Genomic DNA, 23448 nt, shown 5'->3' on the forward strand with positions numbered 1-23448 from the left:
GTTAGTATGACATGGTTGGTACTAATGGATCTTGAGGTTTTTCTAGTTTTATATGATGCGAGTATCTTCACTCTAGCTTTAAAACTGAGCCCGCTACAACCTCTGAAAGACAGAATAGCGGCCAGGTTCACCGGTGGGCCGTTGGATATTTAAGAGGTTAATTAAAAATCGATACAGCATTTTGGAGAATCGTAACAGTATCGCAAAACATAATATCGTGATACTCATATCGATATTTTCTTACACCCCTAATTTTCACCTCTGCAAAATGAGGAACTTCAACTTTCAAGTCCTCAAATTTCAACAACGAGGATTTTACTAGACCCCCTGCGTCTGCGTTCATCTTTAAGAGAAACTACCTGCTGCTATAAAAGTGCGATCACACAAACAAACATCAAGGAATGAAGTGTGAAAAGTGTGAGGACGGCTGAGGGGTGGAAAAAAAGCAAAAAAAAGCAGAGTGAACGCAGAGAAAGGAAACATTCATGGCCGTGTGTGTGTGCAGCTATGCAGTTCAGTTCGTGGCCAGTCAGCTCTGTTGGCCGGCGCTGCGTGCACCATCACCTCATCACTCAGCGGCCTGCCTGGACACCCAGCAGCCGCCGCCCTGCCGCTGCCGCTACCGCCACCGCCGCTGCAGCCACATTACGACTGCGTCTCGTCAGAACCACCCGCCACCTCATATCTCAGCGCACGTACGGGCTCATTCATGAGTGCTGGACACAGATTTAACACAAGGCCCGTCGCTGGGATGACTGGTGGCCTGGCGGGCTGATGGACGGCCTGTCTGTCGGTCGGAGCTGTTCTGCTGTCTGACTGGACGCCGTACCGACGGCGCTGAGGTCATCGCAGACAGACGGAGCTGCTGGGAAGTATTCCTGGACTTTTTTGAAGAGCCAGTTGGCTGCTTTGATTCAATATATTTTAAGGGTTAGAGGAAATGTGTTGCTGCTGCCACTAGGAAGATGTATTACTTGAGAAAACATGAAGATTAAATCACATCACAAGGTTTTCTCACAGTAAAATGCCAACAGATTTAAAGGCAAATTATAATTTGCATAAATTGCAAATAAATAATTCTGGAAGTTTAAATCTAGTATTTCTAACCAGCAGCTTTCAGTGGTGAATATTAAATAAATAATGGACGGGTTGTTATAACCCGGCTCCTCTTGTGTTAAAGAGTTTCAGTGCAAACTGTTCAGCAGAGTGATAGCGCCGCTGTAACAGGCCTGTCACTGCCAACAACATCTATCTCAAGTACGGGTCGGGTCATACTCATTTATAGCTCAGATCACATTCACCGGCCACCAAATCAAGTCAGCAGCTCCGAGTCGATCGTATCCTGCAGTATATAATGTCACGCAGACCGTATGATGACAGACTATAGCAGCGCAGACCACAAAGTAACACTATCTCCTGTCCATCAACATGTCATGCTAATACGCTGTAACTCTGCTGCCTGGGACAAAATATCCTCAGTCACACAGGATGTGTTTTACTTGTTTGGAATAAACAACATAAGATCATAAGAGCAGTAATATCTGAACATGAAGAAGAGAGCACCACCTACAAAAATCTAAACTTTATAGGTAATTCAAGTAAAAGACACGGTGCTGCTTTGACCAACACACAAGGCAGCTGTAGGAAAACGTGGTCCAAAGCCAATCAGCACTAAAAGCGCCAGTAATGCCTCCATGTTTGGATATCAGTGCAGAGACGATGACCTCTGACCTCTGACCCTTGACCCTCAGTATCTCTGACATGTGGCCGGCAGCCAGCAGCCGGACTCTAGACCATTATGGGCTGAGCGCTGCAGCAGGTGGCAGGAGGCGTGTAAGCTCCGAACATGGAGCAGGGATCTGAGGCCAGATACCAAAGGGGGGCCGTCTGGAGCCAGTTTAAGAAAAGACAAGACTGCCATCTAGTGACTCAAAGGCAGACTACTCAGTGTCCTGACCTGCTTATTCCTCTGCATTTCAGTAATATATATTTTTTTTACTCATGACTACAATAGCCTAAACCATAAAAAAATAAAGTAATATGTTCATATAATAACATTAGTAACTGCAAATTGAAAAAGAAAGTATTCAAAAACAAGGGAGAAGAAAGACTGATAATAATAAAAAAATATATAAGAAAACTAAATTTTAAATTAAAAAAATACAAATAATCAAATAAGAAATATAAGAAATAAAAATTAAACATTTTAAATAAAGAAAATAAATAATAATAATAATTCCAGTGATATCTTTTTTTAAATCGTGCTTTTTATTGTTTATTGTTGTGCCTTAAGAAAAATGACTACAACAATCTAAACCATAACAAATAAAGTGATATGTACATAAATTACAAAGTGTTCAAAAACAAGGGAGGAGAAAAAATGGTAATAATAATAAAATAATAATAAGGCAAAATAATAAATAATTAAATAAGAAATATAATAAATACATAATAAATTAAAAAATAATAATAATAATAATTCCAGTGATATCTTTTAAATCCCAATTTTACTTTTGAAATAACTTTTTGTTAATTTAAGATCATCATTTTATGTCTCATTTTAATGTTATTGCTTTTATTTTTTATATTACTTTTGGGTATTTTATTTCCATTTGAATTTGTATTGTTGTAAACAACAAACAAAGCGCTGATTGACGACTATTTTCACATTTTTTTTACTGGTAGGTTTGCTTTCCTCACTTCCATTTCTCTTCTTGTGCACTGATTGGTTAGAGCTGAACAGCCAATCAGAGGGATTTCTCTCACTGACGGCTCCGCCGCCGATTCAACATGCTGAATCGGACGAAAAAACTCCCGACACTGGCCGACTAGAGCCGACGGTGCGGGACACACCAAGAAAACTAGACCGACAGACGCTCGCCGACGGACAACCGTGGACTTGGTGTGTCAGGACCTTTAAACACAATAAAGTCAGGACAGATGAGTGAAGTGAGAGAGACGTTGACGTTTCATTTACGTTGTTAAAAAGCAAAACACACCCTGGAAATATTGCTGTGGGATTTTCATATTCAGAAATACTGAACCATATCTCGATCTGTAACTTCACTTTAAGTTCAGTGAAATGTCACATACATGTTTGGCTCACACTCAGATCTCTTTCCCCCTTTAAATCACACTTTGTGATGATTAATCTAAACTGTTGTTGGGTGCTAATACGCTGTCAGAGCCGTGTGAGTGTGTCAGAGTGCGGTCTGGGATTTTCCTGAAGAATTTTTAATTTTGGTAGGTGTGACATTTACAGCCTGGAGACCCAAACCAGCCTCATAAAGAGCTGCTGGCCCCTTTTCTTTTTTTAACAACCCTGTAAATACAGAGTTAATTTGTTTTCTGTCCGCCGTGAGATTAAAACGTGAACGCTGAGCGAGAGGTGTTTTAAAGGGTTCGTTTCATTATTCCAGAGCGCCCCACGGTCAGGAAATAAACACACTTGTGGAAAATGAAGTGTCTGATGTGGGTGTGAAACTTTTCTAAAAGGCCGGGCACCTTCGAGGACGCATTTCTCCCCCGCTATGAAATATGTTTACCACATCTACCCGGCCTCAGGATGATGAATCCAGCCAAAGTTACAACGGCTGTAAAGTCGAGCTGCATCTCCCTGATTTCAGTGGTGGACGGCGGCAGCGAGGCCAACGGGGTCAGGGGAGGTTTAGCTCTGTGGGACCCAGGTGGTCTGGAGCTCAGGTAGTCTGCATAAATAAATAGATAGATAAATGAATGAATGAACAAATATATTAATTAATTAATTAATTAATTAATTAACAAAAAAATAAAAAAATAAATTTATAAATGAACAAATAAATAAATGACTTGATAAATTGATATTTCTGTTTTAATTTGCTTCTTTAATTATTTACCTTTTTTTTTTATTAATTCCACTATTTATTTATTTTCCTATTTAATTTTCCCATTTATTTAAAAATAAATACATAAAAAATATTGTAACATAAATTGATATTTGTTTTGCTTCTTTATTTATTTACTTTTTTATTTATTTCCCTGTTTAATTACTTTCCTATTTAATTTTCCCATTTATTTATTTAAAAGTAAATACATAAAAAATAATGTAACATATATTGATATTTGTTTTGCTTCTTTATTTATTTACCTTTTTATTAATTTCCCTATTTATTTACTTTCCTATTTAATTATTTATTTAAAAATAAATACATAAAAAAGAATGTAAAATAAATTGATATGTTTTGATTTGCTTCTTTATTTATTTACATTTTTATTAATTCCCCTATTTAATTTTCCCATGTATTTATTTATTTAAAAATAAATAAATCCTTAAAAAATATTGTGACATAAATAGACAGGAAATAAACACACTAGTGGACAATGAAGTGTCAGATGTGGGTGAGAAACTATTCTAAAAGGCCGGGCACCTTCTCCCCTACTATGATATATGTTTACCACATCTGCCCGGCCTCGGGACGATAAATCCAGCCAAAGTTACAACGGCTGTAAAGTCGAGCTGCATCTCCCTGATTACAGCGGTAGACGGCGGCAGCGAGGCCAGCGGGGATCAGGGGAGGTTGTTTCTCAGTGACTCGTCACACCCAGGTGGTCTGGAGCTCAGGTAGTCTGACAGGTTTCAAACCCCCCCGCCATGTCCAAACCATCGTTCTTCTGGTTTGGCTCCAGGCCTGAATCGCTCCCTTTAGGCTTGTATGAGAGAAAGCAGCTTAAATCATACCTGTCCTCTGTGTGTGGTAATCATGGAGGGAGTGCTGCATCTATTTAAGGCTTAAACCGTATATGAATGTATTTTATAGAGCTGCAGAGGGAACCGCTGTAGAAACACTACATTTCTCTCTGCAGTGGAGGATTTATTTGTTTTGAAAGCCCCCCAATAAAACCTCAAGTACTGTGAGAAAAAGTCGGACCGTTTATTTGGGAGATGAAGCGTGCCACTGAATAACACTTCACATCCTTTCAGGATCTCATAACATAGAAAAACCAACAGTGTGAACCCGCTTTATACACAGACAGTCACAAAATGTCCATTATGATTCAAGCGATGGTCAGGATGGCTCGCTCCCTCTTCCTCCTCTTCCTCTTCTTCTCCGCCAGTTGGCCCGTGGCGTCGGCAAAGAACATCACGTCCTCTTTGTTCTCGATCTCCCGCTGGAGGAACTGGAGCGCCGCGCTGTTGAAGCCCATCACGTCCTGGGACGCAAAGAAAGAAAGAAAGAAATAGGTGTGATGAGAATGAGAAGAACCAACAGCCTTTTCTCTGAGACAGAACTCTCTTCTCCAGATGTTAACTTACTCTGATTTCCCGCACTTTTGAGACGGTATTGGTCCGTAGCTCGTCTATGACCGACAGCAGCATCTGGTTACTGGAGATGTGACCAAAATGGATCCTAGAAGGAAACCAACAACAATATCAGCCAGATACTCTACATTTACAATTAGATGTTGCTCTACCACCTCTGGGAAACAACTGGACACGCTATTGATTCTTCAAATTATTCACAAAACAATATTCAAATCAGCAGGGTCTGAAATTAACTTTTCTCACTTCCTGCCACAGTGGCAGGCTTTTTTTGTCTTCCACTCAGAAGTTTATCTGCCACTTTTGAAATCTACCTTCTTTTTTTCCCCTTTCTTGCCCTGTACTCATTTTTACTGATTAGAGACTAAATGCATCATACTGTAACTCAATGGAACCTCCTACCGGATGCTAACAGCTAACATTAATTAGCTCTTTTTCTGCCAATTTCAACACAGATTTGTTGTTAACAGTGTCGCATTATGAGGTGAAAAAATAAGGTACGTCCCCTCAGGTTTATTAGTAGTAGCGCCATGCTTTGAGCGGTTTTTTCTCTCCTCGTAAGGCGTTACGTCATTGTGCACGCATAACGGTTGGAAAGCAACCCGATTCTCGATTATTTAAAAGTAAAAGAGCCTTTTTTTTTCTTTCTCACACCATCAAATTTCTCAACCAAAATTATTAATTTATTATTATTAAATAATTTAATTTGAAATATTTTTTTATATGTTTAAAATTGCTAAAATAATCCATACAGTGAGAAGAGATTTTATTATAATTTTTTTTAGTTTTTGTACAATGATCTGAAAATAAGATAACTGTACTCTCACACACTGTTGGCTGTGCATGTAAATAGCTTTTAGGCGGCATGCTATCTGAATGAGCGATATTTAAAAGTGCATAAAAATGTATTCCAAGATACATACCGGTAGTAAACTTTTAAATTCACATATGCATGTTTATAGCAACAGAAGATTTTCTCAGCTCATCCTGTTTCCTGCTGCCAGATCTCTGAATTATTTGACTCAAATATTTAATTTAACCACCAAAACCTATTTTTTCTTTTGCAGACACAGGTAGAGCTCTTACTTGAGGAGGAAGAAAAGGCAGCGACAGACCAGCTCCACCTCCAGGCCCTGCTGGATGTAGCTGTTGAACAGCGTCAGCAGCTCGGGGACGTAAGGGAACGGTAAGACCAGCAGAGAAACCTCCAGCTCACTGAGGAACACAAAAACACACCGATTCAGTTTATAATCACCGAACATTGCAGACGGTGATTAGCTTTAAATCAGAGTGAAACATCAGGTGGGTTTGGTCTCGTCTTACCTCGATCTGACCTTCTTTATGACGTCTAGAACGTAGCGGGACGGCTGAAAGAGGGACAAAGATGGACTTTAGTTACCTACAAACTAAAAACAACACATTTAGGTTTATAACTGATATCAGTGTTCTACTTACTGAAACGTTTCCAAAAGCCACGAGGATAGGGTTGGGTTGCGGTGGAGGAAGCTGCAAAACAACATCATTTATTTGATAAATCCTAATCCTGACATCATAAATATGCATAAACAAAAGCCATGAAGAAGCTGAAAGAACATTTTCCATCTTGCATCGAAAGAACAACACAACAGGATGTTTTATGCTCATTCCTCTAAAATGTGGCAACAACAGAGGGTATGAAAAGTAGGATTAGTGGATCATGACTTTACCTCGTTTCCTGCTGTCTGACAAGCTAATTTATATTCTTCAAGCTTCCTGCTTTCTTCTTTGTAAAGCTCCAGAGCCTCCATGATTCGCTCTGCCTGCAGAAAGAAATCACACAACAGCAAAAACATCAACAAAGAGCATAAAAACTTGCATGAATTTTTAAATAAGTGCGTTTTTACCTGCACAAATAAACATGAAAGCCACTAGCTTTAGCCAATCACAGAAGTATTTTAATGTCAGTGAAATCAACTATAACCTAGACTATCTAAATATTTGCATCCAAGCAACATCCAACATGTTTTAAATGCTAATGAGAATGATGTTCAACTCACAGCTTTGACCGTCTCGACGGTCTTCTTCGCGGCTGGTGCTGCCTCTCCTTCAGTCTCTCCGGGTACCTGAAGATAAAACAAGTTAATGCATCACTGACATCCATCCATGTAACTAACACAACAGCACAACAGATTTTTCTTTCTTTATTTGGGCAGCTTCCGTCCTCCATAAAAATGTAAGGATCCAGTGTTATTTTTTGTAAACAAATGTCAGCTGATAGCTCTTTATGAAATCTGCATCTCCACCACCAAAAACTCAACTGTGTCTCGCTTGAAACAGGCCAGTGTGAAGCTGTATTATAGGTTTAGGTAATGTCTGGTGTTAAAATGTTAAAAACTGAGCGCTCACCACAGGCGCATCTCCTTTGGCCATGCTCTCCTCAAACTCTGCTTCTCGCTCCTGTAAATATGAAAACAGGCTCATTTAGAGACACAATGAAACTGTGTTTTTATTGAATATCTGTCTGTGTGGACCCCGTCGTCGTCCTCCTCCTCCTCACCATCTCCCGCTCCTCCTCTAGGATGATTGGCTCCCTGGTCCTCTCCCACAGACGCAGGGATTTGTCGTGTGATGCCGACACAATGTGGTCGCCGTTTGGGCTGATGGTCAGACACCAGACCTCCCGATGATGGCCCTGGAAGACCGGATCAAGAGAAAGGTAAAGCAAAAACATTTTAATATCTCTGTAGGGTCCTTTCCATAATGTTATCAGTCAGTTGTCAGTGGCAAAAACAAACACTTTTAGTGGACGTAAATGACGGTGAGGGGTTGCCCCGATATGATTACATTACAGCCCGGTTAGCGGCTGCTGTCTGCAGCGTTCTCCCTCAATACTGGACCAGTTTCATAAATTATTGTCTCCGTTAGTCATTTAGACACAAAAACATGGAAAATAGGATCCATGCTGAAAAATACCAAAGCTCCCCTTTAAGTAACCAATAACTAAAGTAACTAAAATCTAATAAATGTGGTGGAGTAGAAGTATAAAGTAGCATGAAATGGAAACACTGAAGCAAACACAAGTACCTCAAAATTATCCTTAAATACAGTACTTGAGTTAATGTACTTAACTGCCTATCAAATGCACATGATCATGCAGAAACCGCCTAGTAACAACACAAGTGATCCATAGTTTTGGACTCTCTGTTTGATAAATGAGGCGCGGCCAGTGTTTTATTTCAGTGTTTGAGATGTGGAGTAAGTCTGCCAGAGGACGCTTAATCTAAGCCACTGGACTGATAAATATCTAGGCTAGGGAGCGGAGCGTCACCTCCAGCGTCTGGATGTGCTCAAACTTGTCGGCGTCCCACTGTTTGATCTTCTTGTCCTTCCCCGCGGTGAAGAAAGTGTGAGTCTTGGGCACAAACTGGAGGAACATGACGCTGTGGAGAGAGAGAGAGAGAGAGAGAGAGAGATAACGTCAGCCAAGTGGATAGATAAAATAGAAAATAAATCATAAGAAAGAAAGCGCACGACTCAGCAGGAAACTAAGAAGAGCGGGAAATAATCATAAAGCAGGACATGAGAAAAAGACACAGAGACAGACATCAAAAAAGATCAAAAGAAAGATGGAAGACTAAGTGAAAACACAGAAAGGCTAAATGAATTCAATAAGAAGATACAAAGTGAGATGATCCATGAGAAAGCAGATGAGATGAAAGAGCAGCTGGTGTGAAGTCACAGGGCAGTCCGAGCTAACAGGACGCAGATCAGAGTCTCTGACCACAACAGATGAGGTCACAGCTGGAAACCCAACAGCCTAGAAGAATCATCTGATAATATTCCAGATGAACACAGGGCAGACATTTGGTTTTGGGTCCATGTTGTCGGGGCGTTACCTGTCGTCATGAGCAAACATGGAGCGGTGACAGTCGCCGAAGTCCAAACCCCAGATCTTCACGTTTCTGTCGGCGGAGCCGGTGGCGATGAGCGTGTTGTCCTGGTTAACAGAAAACAGAGAAGGTCAGAGTCAAGATGATCCGAGTCGATTACACAAACTGATGCAATGACGTTCACGACCAAGTGGAGACCGACATCAAAACAACATCTTATCCAACACCAAGAAACAATCAACAATCAACAATAGCTGCACTAATGTGGAAAGAGATTCTTAAAGGTTTCCTGTAGAGTCTTTGACCTCTAGTCTCTATTTTGTGCGTGCATATGCTGCAATGCATCAGCAACGTAAAGGAAGACTGCTAGCAAGTAAACATGCTGGATTTTAAATACTTAAAGTGGAGATAGACACGTTTTTTTCTGTAACTTATCATTATGAAGTAAATGTTGATTACACAGTGTAATGGCTGTAGAATAATGACACCGTCGGTGTTTAGATTGGTTCCCTGTAAGCATCGCTTTTGGGTTTGCAAGTGTGGAAAGAAGTGCATTCAGTACATTTGTTAGAGATCAAGGATACACAGTGTATGTAGTAAGGATGTTTGTTTACAAGAAAACTCGACATGTCACCTTTAAGGATGAACAGACGTGGATTTATTAATCGAATTGATCTTTGACGTAAAAACGTGAATGTCCCTCTCTAGAGCCGGTTGTTTTAAGAGTAGAGTATGTCTGTACGTGGGAAGTGAGTGGTGAAGCGAGAGAGAGAGAGAGAGTAAGAGTGGCGGCGACGGCAGTGGGTAACGTTATCGACTCCGGCCCAAGCAGGAAAAGTTAACAGAGTCTGGTTTGTCTGTTCTGGGCTACTGTAGAAACATGGCGGACTCTGTGGAGAGGACCTGCTCCTAATACCTGCTGCCAATAGATCCCCACACACCGGTCCTTTAACTGTGATCATCGTGCAAAATAAAGCGTAGTATAACATTTACTACTGAGGCCTGAAAGCAGCTGATAGTTTGAGAGTACTCACATGTGAGATGTCCAGACAGAGAACAGGCAGCTTGTGTCCGTACAGAGACAAGAAGAACTACAGCAGAGAGAGGGACAAATGTCCAGTTAGTCTTTAATGAAGCAATGATACACTGAATATACCATCATTATATTGAATAATGCTGTGTAATGTTAGGTGGTGTGTACCTTCAGTGTGTCTGTGTAGAAGACCTTGACAGTGCAGTCTAGCAGAGAGACGGCCAGCAGTCGGTGGTCGGGTGAAAACTTCACACACAAAACATCTTCCTCCAACTGCAGAGTGCGTGTGTGCTTCAATGTTAACCTCCTACAACACAAACACACCCACAATTTTAAATATGAATCATGGCTCTCAGTCTTGTTACTGAGCATTTTGGTGCTTTAATGAGCAATTGGACAAAGTGGTGACTTACTTCTGTCCCGTCCCTTCGTCCTTTATCAGCTCAAACTCCCAGAACTTCACCGTCTTATCTGCACTTCCTGTGATGATCCCCCTCTACAGGAATGACACAACAAATGAGATAAAGCACAGAAAAGACAGCTATTTTTCTGATTAATGTAAAGGTATGACCTGGTGAGAGACATTAAGATGGGTTTACCTGGTCTGGGGCGAGGCACAGGGACCACAGAGACCCGTTATGGGCGTCCACAGTCTCCAGGAGGCTTCCTGAGGCCAACTCAAAGATCTGCAGATTCCCGCTCTGACAGGAAAAACAACATAAAATACGAATTAGAAAAGATTTTGATTAACAGACCTTCACGCTGGCAGCCGTGTCCTCCCGTCACATCGAAGTTCTTAATTAAAATGAGACACTAAACAGACTCTTAAACAGCAGTAAATTCATAGAAAGATGGATTTAATACCTTGGTTCCAAGGATGATCTGTCTGTCTCCGGGCACGAAGAGGGAGCAGAGGGCGTATTCACAGGCCATGGTACGAATCACCTGCAGAGTTGACCTGTAAACGGTGAGGAAGGACTTCCTGTTAGACCACCACTCAGATTATATGTGTTTTGTCATATTCGTGAAAGAGCAGTGAGACTTTTCACCTGTTCCAAACTTTGACTGTGTCCCCAGAGGCGGAGAGGACGGCCAGGTTGTCCGAGCTGAAGGCCAGCGTGCGGACGTCGGTGCGGTGGCCGCCGAGCGTGAGGCGAGACGTCTTATTGGCCGTGGGCGTCTTGTCTGAAGGCTTCAGGCTGTAGGTCTCGACGGTGTTGTTCTGCAGCAGCAGCGCCACCTTCAGCTCGCCGCCTGCACACGACAGGATATCCACCCACCTGAGAGGGGACGGAGGAGTTAATGATACGTCTCTCTATCCTCTGAGCTGCTGATGTGTTTGGCTCCACTCTCACCTGATCTTGGCGGAGGCCTTGACGTTGGTCAGTCTGAGGATCTCGTCCTTCAGCGTCCTCTCCACCACCGTCTCCGCTGCCTCCTCGCCGGCATCTTCCTGAGCTCTACAGCAGGAAGCAGCAACACGACAAGCTTCAGCATGCAAGTGAGTAACTACTGCATACACACTACAGTGCAGCATAGATGGTTCTGCTATCCTGATCTGCGAGACGTTTATGCGAAAGGCATTCGGTAAATTATGTAAAAAATACACATTAGATGAGAATTTAAATTGCAATGTCAGAAAAAAAAATAATCTGAAAATCATACTTCCCATGGTCTTTATGCGTTTTTAAGTTTTTTTGAAAGATTGATTGAAGACATTTTAATACAAATTAAATCCTTATTTTTAGATTTATTAATTCATTGCCTTTTACGACTGTTAAGGATCTGCAGGAACCCTGATTTAAACCTTCTAAATGAACTAAACAGAAATAACCGTCTTTACTTTGCTGCCTTCTTTTTGGCTTTCTTCATCTTCTTCGTCATTTTCTTCTGCACTTCTTCCTCTGACAGCACAGTGAAGAGCTCCAGGACTGAGTCGTTGCCCTGAGGAAACATGAAAACAGATATGTATCTATAGCATTCATTTCCTACAAAATATAAATAACAATAATGCATTTGAAAGTCACAAATTCTGATGAACACAAAGTGCATTGGTTGCATAAAATGCTCCTAAACAACAATGTAAGAAATCTCTCTGTAACTCCATCTTTAGAGTCCCGACACATCTGGCCAACATCATAAAACCAACACAGACAACAATCAACAGCTGCCTCGTTTCACCTCATGTTAATTGAACACACTGTAAAAAAATACAGCTGACAGCCAGCTGAACGCTGACAAGCATGTTCATTCTGAGGAAATAACTTGTCAGTAAACAAAGATCCTAATCAAAAAATAATTTTTAAAAATGAAGAAAAACAAACAACAGATGAATCATTTCAAACGGGGTCTCATCATGTGGTCACAATATAACAGATTGATTAAAGGGCAGACATTTTTCTGTTCTGATCTGTGAAGCATTTCTTTGATTTGCCCCGTGGTCTCGTGGCAGTGGACAAAGAGAATGAAAGAAACCAGACTAAATGAGCAAAATCACTAATGCAGTGGGTTAAACAGCCACAAGACTGCCTTCAATGAGCTAAATCAGTCACACAGACACTGATGAGGGCCTATTAGAGCCAACAGTGCCGGAAAAACACCAAAACTATGGCCGTTAATGTCACCTTGAGTCTCCCTTAAAAAACACATCTGAGTTGTACAGAAGCCCTGAGAGGCAAAAGAGAAAAATATATCCGCTGATCCACTTTCTAAGTCTGATCTAAAGTGTTTTCTCTGCTGTGTTTATGACTTAAGAACAGATGAAAAAAGGTTTTGCCAGAATAACCTTTAAATTAGAAAAAAATTTGGGGGGTGATTTTTTTGTTGTTGTTGTAATACTCATTTCGGCCACTACCCCATGTTCTAAATGGGACGAAGGGCGCTTTCGCAAGCTATAGTCCGTTCGGTTAGTCTGAATCAGAGTGAAATATATACTTTTGGTTTGTTTCTTATTAAGTCTGATTCGGTGTCACTTTGCACAAATTAAAGCGGACCAAAAAAATAATTTGCTGGCATGTACGAAAGAGCGAATTTATCTTTCTCGTCTCGAGAGCTGCCACCTCTACGCAGGGAATCGTAGACTTTTCACTTTTTCACCCTTTGACTCGTCACTGATCCACTGCGCTACGAATCCCTTCTCCTCCAGTTCATCTCAAATGATTTTTATAAATGTCACTTCATTTGTGGACTATATTTATCATATTCTGCAGGTTCTCTTCGGCCCAGATGTCAAGTAAACATCAGGTCAGTCCTCTCCCCACTCATGTTAACCTGTCGTTTACCTGTGTCCATCTCAACAAATGGTCGCACAAGCAGCCTGCATTTTAGTTTGATTGGTAACCGTCCGAGACCACGTCTCGCAAGCGTTCTCGGACTAGTTGTTTTGGTCCACACAAGAGTACGATTACTGCGTTCACAACCGCACCAGAGTTTGATTAAAACTGACTAAATGTTGGCTTGTGAAAGCGCCCTTAAATCATTAATGTTTTCTTGGCAAAACTTTTTTTTTTTTCAACCTGTTTCACAGATGAAACATAAGTAAGGAACTTAAAAAGATTTTCTCACTTAGGGTTCCTACATGAGATATTAAAATGATTCTATAAATAGTGTAGAAACTAAGTGAGCTTTATCTGGGCTTTATAGTTGATGTGTGTAATTTCCATGTCCACTGTGAGGCACTGTCATGAACTAAAATCATCCACTAAGTGTGTTGAGTTTGGTTTGGGTGGAAAAGATGTTTCATGATTGCTGAAGGAACCCTGACATCCTCCTCTGCATCTTGTGTTCTAGACATTTTACGATCTTTCTGAGGGAACCGGAAGACGCTTCATCACTCACATGGCAGGCGATGACTCTGGCCTTGGCGTCTGCAGCCAGCGAGACGACTCGATCTCGGGCCTCTCTCAGGATAGAGCCGGCTTTCTTACAACTCAGGATCCGCTGAGGACAAAGGAGCACATATATTAATGTAGGTAACGTATATATGATTCAGGTTTTGTGGCCTCAAATTATTCAGAGATATATTGTTTATCCCACTTGGTAAGGTTTAAAAATGTTATATATCCATGTACTCGTCTTCATTTTATTACAGTATTTTTCTGACATAACAAGAGTCCATTAACTCTCGTACCTCCTCGAGACTTTCATCCACCCCTTCCTCATTGTCTTCATCATCATCGTCATCATCCAGCAGAGATTTCCCCTTCTTCACCTTGGGCTCACCCTCAGCTTTCTCCTGAGCAGATAGACACGCAGACAGACAGACAGACAGACAGACAGACAGACAGAGAGAACCTTTACAACAAACCAAGGTAACACCAGTTTTTATTTATTCATCTCTTTTGGTAAAGTTTCCATCGAGCAAAGCTTCCAGCTGTGTTGTTGCTCACCTCCTGCAGGTAGTTGATGTCCCAGGCTCTGAGCTCGCTGTCTGCTGAGCCTGTTAACAGCCTGTTCTCCTGGTTCAGCAACGCCATGCCCCACACCTAACACACACACACAGAATAATAAACACCGTCACATAGATTCATCCAGGTGGGACAAAGTCAAATTGGACAAAATGTTAACGTTCAAATGGGCTGTTTTTTTTATCATCGGTGGCTGATGCAGCCTCTTAAAAAAGACCAAAGAAACATCTGTTTTTGTGTAGAGATGTTAAAGACATATTACCATTGTCCAAAATATAATATCTTCTCTTTCTCATTACAAACAAACATTAGCTCCGTTTAACTCTCTTCAAAGCCACCAGACTCCATTGACAAAAACAGTAATTTTACCTCACAGAACAGGAGTTGTTGGTCTACCGCTGCCTCGATCTGTTAGTTTGTTTGTGTTATTGTGTGACTTTGGTGTGTTAAAGGGTTAGTTCGGATTCACCAAAGTCACACAATAATACAAAAAGCGGTAGACCAGCAGCTTGCGTGTTCTGCGAGGTAAAATTACTGTTTTTGTCGATTGAGTCTGGTGACTTTGAAGAGAGCATAGATGGATATAACGGCTTCAGTTCCCCGTAAGAAAGGGCTGTCTTTCTAAATACAGTGTACACTTGAACTGATATTGTTTTTTTTAGGTGTCTATAATCTGTTTTTCTGCTGCCCCCATCCAAAGCAGTACATCGCTTTGCTCCCGTGCTGGTACTCCTGTCGGTTTCTCCAAACTGGGGGTGTGCCGACCACCATCTACTGTAGGTATCCCTTTAACGTCAATGAATATAGAGGATGAAGTCTCTCACCTCACTGCGATGGCCCACCATGGTCTTGAAGCAGTGCTGTGTGTCCAGGTCCCACCACTTCACAAAACTGTCCTTGGAGCTATACAGCAGCAGAACACACAGACAGAGTTAAGCCTAAAGAGGTGTTTTTATTGTTAATAAAGGTTATTGGCTGAAAAAACTAGATTAAGATTATATTGTTTGAAAAGCACATGCAGGCCCATGAGGCTGTCTGGCTGCATCCACATCAAGCTTAAACTCACAAACCACATTATTTACACTACTACTACTACTGTGCTTTCAATGATAGCATGTGGACATAAGTTTGACTCTTCTGTGTCCTCAATCTTTAATTAACAATCATTATTGTGATAATGTGTTAAAAGGTGAGTTACCTGGTGACCAGGAGGTTCTTGTCTTTGAGGAACAAGGCCTGTGTGATGACGTCTTTATGGCCTTTCAGCCTGTACAGCCCACACTCATTGATGATGTCCCACACGATCACATCGGTGTCCTGAACGGGGAGGAAAAGGTAATAACATGCTCATACACACATGCTATAACAAATAGGAAGCAAACCAGTCCTTTTTCTTTATTAGCCAGCTAAAATAATCCTGTTAATCCAGCCCTTTCCAACGCCGTTATCTGTGCTCTTTTCAAAGTCACCAGACTCCATTGAAAAAAACAGTAATTTTACCTCGCAGATAAACTTTGGTGAATCCAAACTAACCCTTTAAATCCCCAAAGTCACACAATAACACAAACAAACTAACAGATCGATGCAGAGGTAGACCAGCGACTCCTGTGTTCTGCGGTGTAAAATTACTGTTTTTGTCAATGGAGTCTAGTGGCTTTGAAGAGAGCATAGTAAATCCTTCCCGTCTTACCCTGGAACCTGTGACGAGCCGAGCTCCGAGCGCGTCATACTGCATGACGCTGACAGCAGTCTTGTGGCCATTGAAGGAGACGCTGCTCTCGCTGCTCAGCAGGCTAAAGATCCGCACAGCTCCATCCTCGTAACCCACGGCAATGTGGATGCCATCGGGCGACGCGCAGAGGAAGGTCACCTCATGTTTCTGGCCCTGCAGGATCAGGACCTAGACAGAAAGACGGAAAGAAACGATCTGAGCTGGTACTGTTTTTTCGGAAGATCTGAACTTCTCCTCCACTGCTGTCATCACCACGTCTAAATCTCACCTTCTCTCCTTTCCGGACGTCCCAGATGAACACGTGTTCACATGCAGCAACGGCGACATAGCGCCCTTTCTCTCCCCCTCGGAGGGTCACATACGCGATGTTGGCTTTTTGGCTGCCGATGACTCCAAACACGGCACTAGCAACGTAGCGCAGGTACTGCTTGGTCAACCCCATGACCGGCAGGTGATGCTGAATCCTGTTTCACAAGAACATGAGAGAGACTTTGATTGATCACAACATAAAATAACAACACTGTAGTATTCCTAAACTACTCAAACAGGAACCTACGGTGTGACCTTGTCCTTTATTTAGTGTTTCTTCTCTTTATAATATGCCGACAAATGTCCTTACAAAACGAACATATTCTATAATAACTATGTTTATTATCTGGCTCCAAAACATTTGAGAACCCCTGCTGGTAATTACAGCGATAAAAAACATTATTATTTATTTAGGATGCATTTAACATTACATTTAAAAAACCTAATGGGCATTGACAATTATTTTTTATTCTAATCAGTAATGTAACTTGTGTTATCTAGCGTTACATGTTTGAACTGATATCTCATATCATTGACATTATAATGTAATAAGACAATAACACATTTGTTGAGAAGAGCCACACAAATAATAACACAGCATGCAAACATAAGGTACTAAATATTAAATATATTACTGACCTCAGTGTGCTATATGACATTATTATTAAGCTGTTAAAGTATGATCATAATCAGCGGTGGAAAGTAACTAAGTACATTTACGCAAGAATTGTACTTAAGTACAATTTTGAGGTACTTTACTTGAGTATTTCCATTTTCTGTTACTTCATACTTCTACTCCACCTCATCTCAGAGGGAAATATTGTACCTTTTACTGCACTACATTTATCTGGCAGCTTTAGTTACTTTACAAATTAAGATTTGTGCATATTAAGAGTTTATAAAATATGACATTTTGTTATAAATTAATCTGCCCATCAGTTTATATAAGTACAACTGAAACAATTAGTTGATTAATCAATTAGTCAATTGACTTATATGATTGAATTATGATATGTTAATATAGGTTAAGGTACCCAGCAGCACATAAAGTAATTAAACTTGATCCACCTTTACAAGCTACAACATTAAAGCAATGAATGAACACATTAATAATTAAATAATTTCCCATACTGTATATTAATATGAAATGAACAATTCTGCATAATGAGTACTTTTACTTTTGGCATTTTAAGTATATTTTGATGTTAATACGTTTGCACTACTAGTACAATTATGAATGCATGACTTTTACTTGAAACAGAGTATTATTACACTGCAATATTACTACTTTTACTTAAGTAAAAGTTCTGAATACTTCTTCTTCCACTGATCATAATGCATAACTTACACTACAGTTTATTCATATAATGTGTCTGTGGTGGTGAGATATAGTGTTTGGTGCTATTTTCACCTCCAGTTGTTTCACTTTAATATTATTACAGGTGTAATTATGTTTTTCTGTAACTAATATTTGTATATTCTGCTTTTAAACAAGCCATAATAAACCTAAAGACTTACTTTTAGTACATTTCTAGCTTGGTAAAGCATGCTAGTCTGTTTAGTCGTTTGTTTTGTTACACGTAATATCCCGCGCAGGCGGAGTTAAGAGCTCCTGGCAACTGAATCAACTCAATACGCGGTAAACCCCGCCCGCCCAGTCAGCGCTGTACAACGAATGGCGTGACACACCGCTCCTTGCTGAACACACGTGGTGAAGTTCCTGGTTAAAATAGCTGTTTAAACTCTGATATAATGTAGATTAATGTTTGTTTATGTTAAACAATTAAGTTAACGTTTCTTTCTTTAACTTAACGTGTTTAAATGTTGGTTTATTTTCTCTTCTTACCTCTAAAATCCGGCTGCTAGCTTCACTTCTGTTGTTTTCTCTGAGCTGCTGATCCAGACCCGACCAGTCGATCACACACAGCATCGATACACAGGCACTGAGGCTGAAGGGTTATTATAGTAAACTACAACTAAACAAAATAAGTGACATTTTTTTTAGTAAACTGAAACTAAATAAACTGCATTTTATAATATAATTTTAAATTCCATTATTTATTTATGAATTAATTAATGTATTTTTTTTTCAATACTATATTTATTAGTTTTTTTTGTTCATTTTGAAACCTAATATTCATTTAAAATAAGTCAGTATAGATTTAGAAAAAGCATATCATATACAAAAAATAGATAAATAAAAAGAATATACACAAGTAAGAAAAATTAATTAAATAAAAATGAAAAAGAATAAAACAAAATAAAATCGATTTATTTATATATATATATATATATATATATATATATATATATATATATATATACTATACTACTATATATACACATATACTGTATAAATATACATACATACATACATACATATATACATACATACACATATACGCTGCACGGTGGTGCAGTGGTTAGCACTGGCGCCTCACAGCTAGAGGGTTGCAGGTTCGAATCCGGCTTGGGACCCTTCTGTGTGGAGTTTGCATGTTCTCCCCGTGTTAGCGTGGGTTTTCTCCGGGTACTCCGGTTTCCTCCCACAGTCCAAAGACATGCAGGTTAGGTTAATTGTGGACTCTAAATTGCCCGTAGGTGTGAATGTGAGCGTGAATGGTTGTCTGTCTATATGTGTCAGCCCTGCGATGGACTGGCGACCTGTCCAGGGTGTACCCTGCCTTCGCCCAATGTCGGCTGGGATCGGCTCCAGCCCCCCCGCGACCCCTAACGGGATAAGCGGTTGCAGATGGATGGATGGATGGACACATATACGCACACGCAGTGTTTTTTTTAATTTATTTGCACATATATAAAACTGCACAAAATCCAGTCAATGAAAAAGAAACAAGAAATGTGACAGGAAAGGTCAAGAGGCCACAGGCTTATACAAAGGACCTCCCACCAACCCCAGGAGAAAAAAGAAAGAAAGAAAGATCTAAACTAACATCATTTTAAAAATACAACAAAAGTTAAACAACAAGAAGTACACAAAATGTGCAGAAAAACCTAACCAAAGAGTGGAAAACAATCCAATAAAATCTATGAAATACATACAAAAGAAACAGTGCAGGAAAAAAAGAAAATACATCTAAACATATCAAAAGATAATTAGACATCATTAATTAAATGTGATGATAATTTCCTTTTAAAATGTTCTAAGGATAACGAGCTTTTGATAACATCTTTTTGGTGTTTCATATTTGTACACCACGATATCTGAGGGAGTACTGGTCGTGTTCTGGTGAAGATGATTAACCTGTCTAGTATTATGTGAATGAATTTGAGAATTAGATTTAAAGAAGTTGCTAAACGATGATGGTAGAGAAGAATGCAAGAACATGTATTTATATATAAACACACATATCTGATGAATATTCATGTCAACTCTGACGTGCACTGTTAAAATATAGTATGCTTTTATAAAAAGTACTCAGTAGCAATGATGAAACAACTGTGGTGAGTTTGTTTGTTGTGTTTTTCTTTGCTCGATCTTTCTGTTTCTGTTGCTTTTGTCTGCACCCCAGAAGAACCCCAACACACCTGACAGCAGAGTTACAAAAGATTTTATACTTCTTTTAAAATAAATCCAGAAATAAAGCTCAGATTTTGTTGCTGATAATCATTTTGTTTATTTTATCAGTGGCCTGACATGTTTGGCTCACAGGAAAAGGTGCAGTGACTTCTGTCAGTTGCTTAACAACCAGAGAGGAAGTGAGTTTCTCTCATTAGTCACCTGATTAGAAGCTGGAGAACAAGTTAAATAGAAATAACAAGAAGAGAACCGGAAGTTTGCTTGTGTAGGCCCTACAAAATAAAATGTTTATTGCTAAGTAGGTTTTCACATACAATGAATTTGCTTCAGTGTATTGGTGCATAACATAAACATAGCAAGAGAAAATTAAATTTTTATTTTTATTAATTTAATTAATTTTAAAGTATTGGAAAAATCAAGAAACAAACATAGAATAGAAGAAAAATATAATAAAAATATGAAGAAAAAAATTATACAATATATGTGCAATATATCTTCAGTTTTTAGAAGTGGTAGTTTTTGTGCAAAGTTGACCAAGGAATGTGCAAAGTTTCACGGTAAGCATATAAAAGAATATGCAATTATAGTCTCAAAGATGTGCGTTAATGTAACGTATATAGACAGATGTGAAGACGTAAATGTAACGTATATACTGAATATGAATCTGAAATGGGCCATTTTGCATAATAAGTACATTTACTTTTGGTACTTTAAGTATATTTTGATACTCATACTGAGTATATATATATATATTATCTAGTTTAAAGGTCCCATATCATGCTCATTTCCAGGTTCATACTTGTATTTTGTGTTTCTACAAGAACATGTTTACATGCTGTAATGTTAAAAAAACACTTTATTTCCTCATACTGTCTGTCTGAATATACCTGTATTCACCCTCTGCCTGAAACGCTCCGTTTTAGCGCATTTTGACGGAATTGCAACAGAATTGCGTTGCTAGGCAACAGCTTGAGTCCATGTTTACTTCCTGTCAGCTGATGACATTCACATCCACTGCAACCAGGAATAAACTGGGACACATTTAGAATGTTTACGTTTAAAATTGTGTCAAGGGTCTAAATACTGTATATTTGTGACATCACAAATGGGCAGAAATCCTGACAGCTTGTATATCAAATGCAGAGTATCGTGTCGTATCTATCTATCTATATCTATATATAGATATAGATATAGAGAGAGAGATATATATACATATATCTCTATATATATATATATATATTACAATGACAATGCTGACAATAATCTTCACTATTGCCCTGCATCCCTTTATTAGCACCATATTTAATATTTTCTTTACTATATTTAATATTTCATTTTGCACATATCTATATTTGCCATCTTTGTTGTTGGCTGATAAACTGTGTTTTCTCTGTTTTACATATTTTATAATTTTGTATATTGTATTTTTAATATGTATATTTCAAACATAGTTAGCTAAACAAGCATTTCATTTCACAATGTAGAGATTCAGTATGTTGAGCATGTGAAAAAAACCTTGACCTTTATTCTGAAACTCTTAACCGGATGTTGTTGTGTGTACTCCCGCCAGCATGACTCTGCAGCAGCTAGCAGCTATCAGCTAGCATGCAGGCTAACTGAGGTAAACTGGTTAATTATCACTTTTTAACTTCATTTTTGACTCTTTTTGATTCTTTTACTCGCTAGTATGAGAACTCAGTTTAACTACAACACCTCCTGAGTGTATAAATCATCGTGTGGAGATTTATTTATGATTTATTAGTTTATTTTTGGTCGTTTGGAAACATCAGAAACTAGCTGGAGGAGACTCAGCTGAGAGGTGAGTGATTCTACTGGTTATCTGTGATTAAAGGACTAAAAACAGGTTTAATACATCTATAAAGACAAGAGTCCTCTTCTACAGTGATGTAAATATGTTTAGGAAGACAGAAGAGATCAGTTATTGTGGGAGAAATACATTTATTCGACTGTTTTCCTGCTTTCTTTTTCATCATCCTGCTGTGTTTTGGTTAATTTATCTGATGATGTGCAGCTGTGAGGAGTACTGTAGCAGGAATGTAAGGGTGAATAAATCATTAAAACATGGTGTATTTGTCTTATAACAACCAGTATAGGTAAAATACATATATTTCTAGGAATACATGGTGTTAAAGATACACTAATATGTTGATTAATCCCTTTAAAATGACCTCAAACTCTGTGATAATCAATTTAGAGTGAAATAAAGCAGCAAATAATCACATTAGAGAAGCTGCAAGTCATAAATGTTTGCTCAGAATTGTTGGTGATTCATTTCCTGTCGATGGAATAATCAATTAACCGACTAAATGTCAATTTACAATCATATAAACAGCAATTTATCTCCTTCTAGAAGCCAGAAACAGCTGGAAAGACATTTTTGTTTGATAAATGACTCAATCAAAATCAAAATTAGTGTTGAATAACAATCAATAAGTGTCTTAAAACAACCAGTATAGGTAAAATACATATATTTTATTAATATATCATGTTAAAGATACAGTAATATGTGGATTAATCTCTTTAAAATGACCTCAAACTCTGTGATAATCAATTAAGAGTGAAATAAAGCAGCAAATAATCACATTAGAAAAGCTGCAAGTTGCTTGATAAATAATTTAAACTATCATTAGAATGGAATAATCAATTAATCGACTAACTGTCAATTTTACAATCATATATCATCATAAGCCATAAGACACAAAATTAGTGTTGAATAACAATACAAAAACAGAAATGTAGCAGCAACATGGTGGCAAATAAATCATAAACAAATGGAGAATTTGTCTTATAATGACTAGTATAGGTAAAATACATATAATTTTAGGAATACATGGTGTTAAAGATAGAGTAACATGTCCATTAATCCCTTTTAAAATAACCTCAAACTCTGTGATAATCAATTTAGAGTGAAATAAAGCAGATAAAAGCAGCAAATAATCACATTAGAGAAGCTGCAAGTCGTAAAATGTTTGCTTGATAAATAATTTAAACTATAATCAGAATTGTTGGTGATCTAAATGTCAATTTTACAATCATATAAGCAGCGATTTATCTCATTCTAGAAGCTGGAAACAGCTGGAAAGACATTTTTGTGTTTGATAAATGACTTAACAAAAATAAAAATCAGTGTTTGAATAACAATCAATAAGTGAAAATGATTATGTGAACCAATAACTTTAATCAGTTTTGCTATAACTTCCTGTGTTTCCTATGAATTAATATAGTTTAGTTTAGTTAGTGA

The 23448-nt window shown here is 38.8% G+C and overlaps 2 protein-coding genes across 3 annotated transcripts in view; one reads left to right on the forward strand and one right to left on the reverse strand.

Moving 5' to 3' along the window:
- Window positions 1-4889: 4889 nt before the first annotated feature.
- On the reverse strand, window positions 4890-18607 carry wdr3 (WD repeat domain 3). Its single transcript, XM_037790168.1, has 27 exons — window positions 18495-18607; window positions 16608-16803; window positions 16298-16507; window positions 15806-15924; window positions 15432-15510; window positions 14590-14685; window positions 14331-14435; window positions 14039-14140; window positions 12045-12145; window positions 11557-11661; window positions 11251-11481; window positions 11066-11159; window positions 10801-10902; window positions 10615-10697; window positions 10370-10508; window positions 10203-10259; window positions 9175-9275; window positions 8607-8718; window positions 7836-7970; window positions 7685-7735; window positions 7336-7401; window positions 7006-7098; window positions 6755-6805; window positions 6623-6666; window positions 6386-6514; window positions 5294-5387; window positions 4890-5190 (listed from the first exon to the last, which is right to left on the reverse strand). The coding sequence occupies exons 2-27, from the start codon at window positions 16779-16781 to the stop codon at window positions 5035-5037; spliced, it is 2829 nt and encodes a 942-aa protein (XP_037646096.1). The 5' UTR covers window positions 16782-16803; window positions 18495-18607; the 3' UTR covers window positions 4890-5034.
- A 3093-nt stretch (window positions 18608-21700) lies between these two features.
- Window positions 21701-23448, forward strand: part of gdap2 (ganglioside induced differentiation associated protein 2) — a 41692-nt gene continuing 39944 nt past the window's right edge. The window contains exon 1 of one of the 2 annotated variants that reach the window (XM_037789950.1): window positions 21701-21807. The gene's annotated coding sequence lies outside the window, so the exon portion shown is untranslated. Of the gene's footprint in view, window positions 22006-23448 lie in introns of both variants that reach the window. The other variant, XM_037789949.1, reaches the window with a different exon arrangement.

This window comes from Sebastes umbrosus, chromosome 13, assembly GCF_015220745.1.
Source record: "Sebastes umbrosus isolate fSebUmb1 chromosome 13, fSebUmb1.pri, whole genome shotgun sequence".
Classification (NCBI taxonomy): domain Eukaryota; kingdom Metazoa; phylum Chordata; class Actinopteri; order Perciformes; family Sebastidae; genus Sebastes; species Sebastes umbrosus.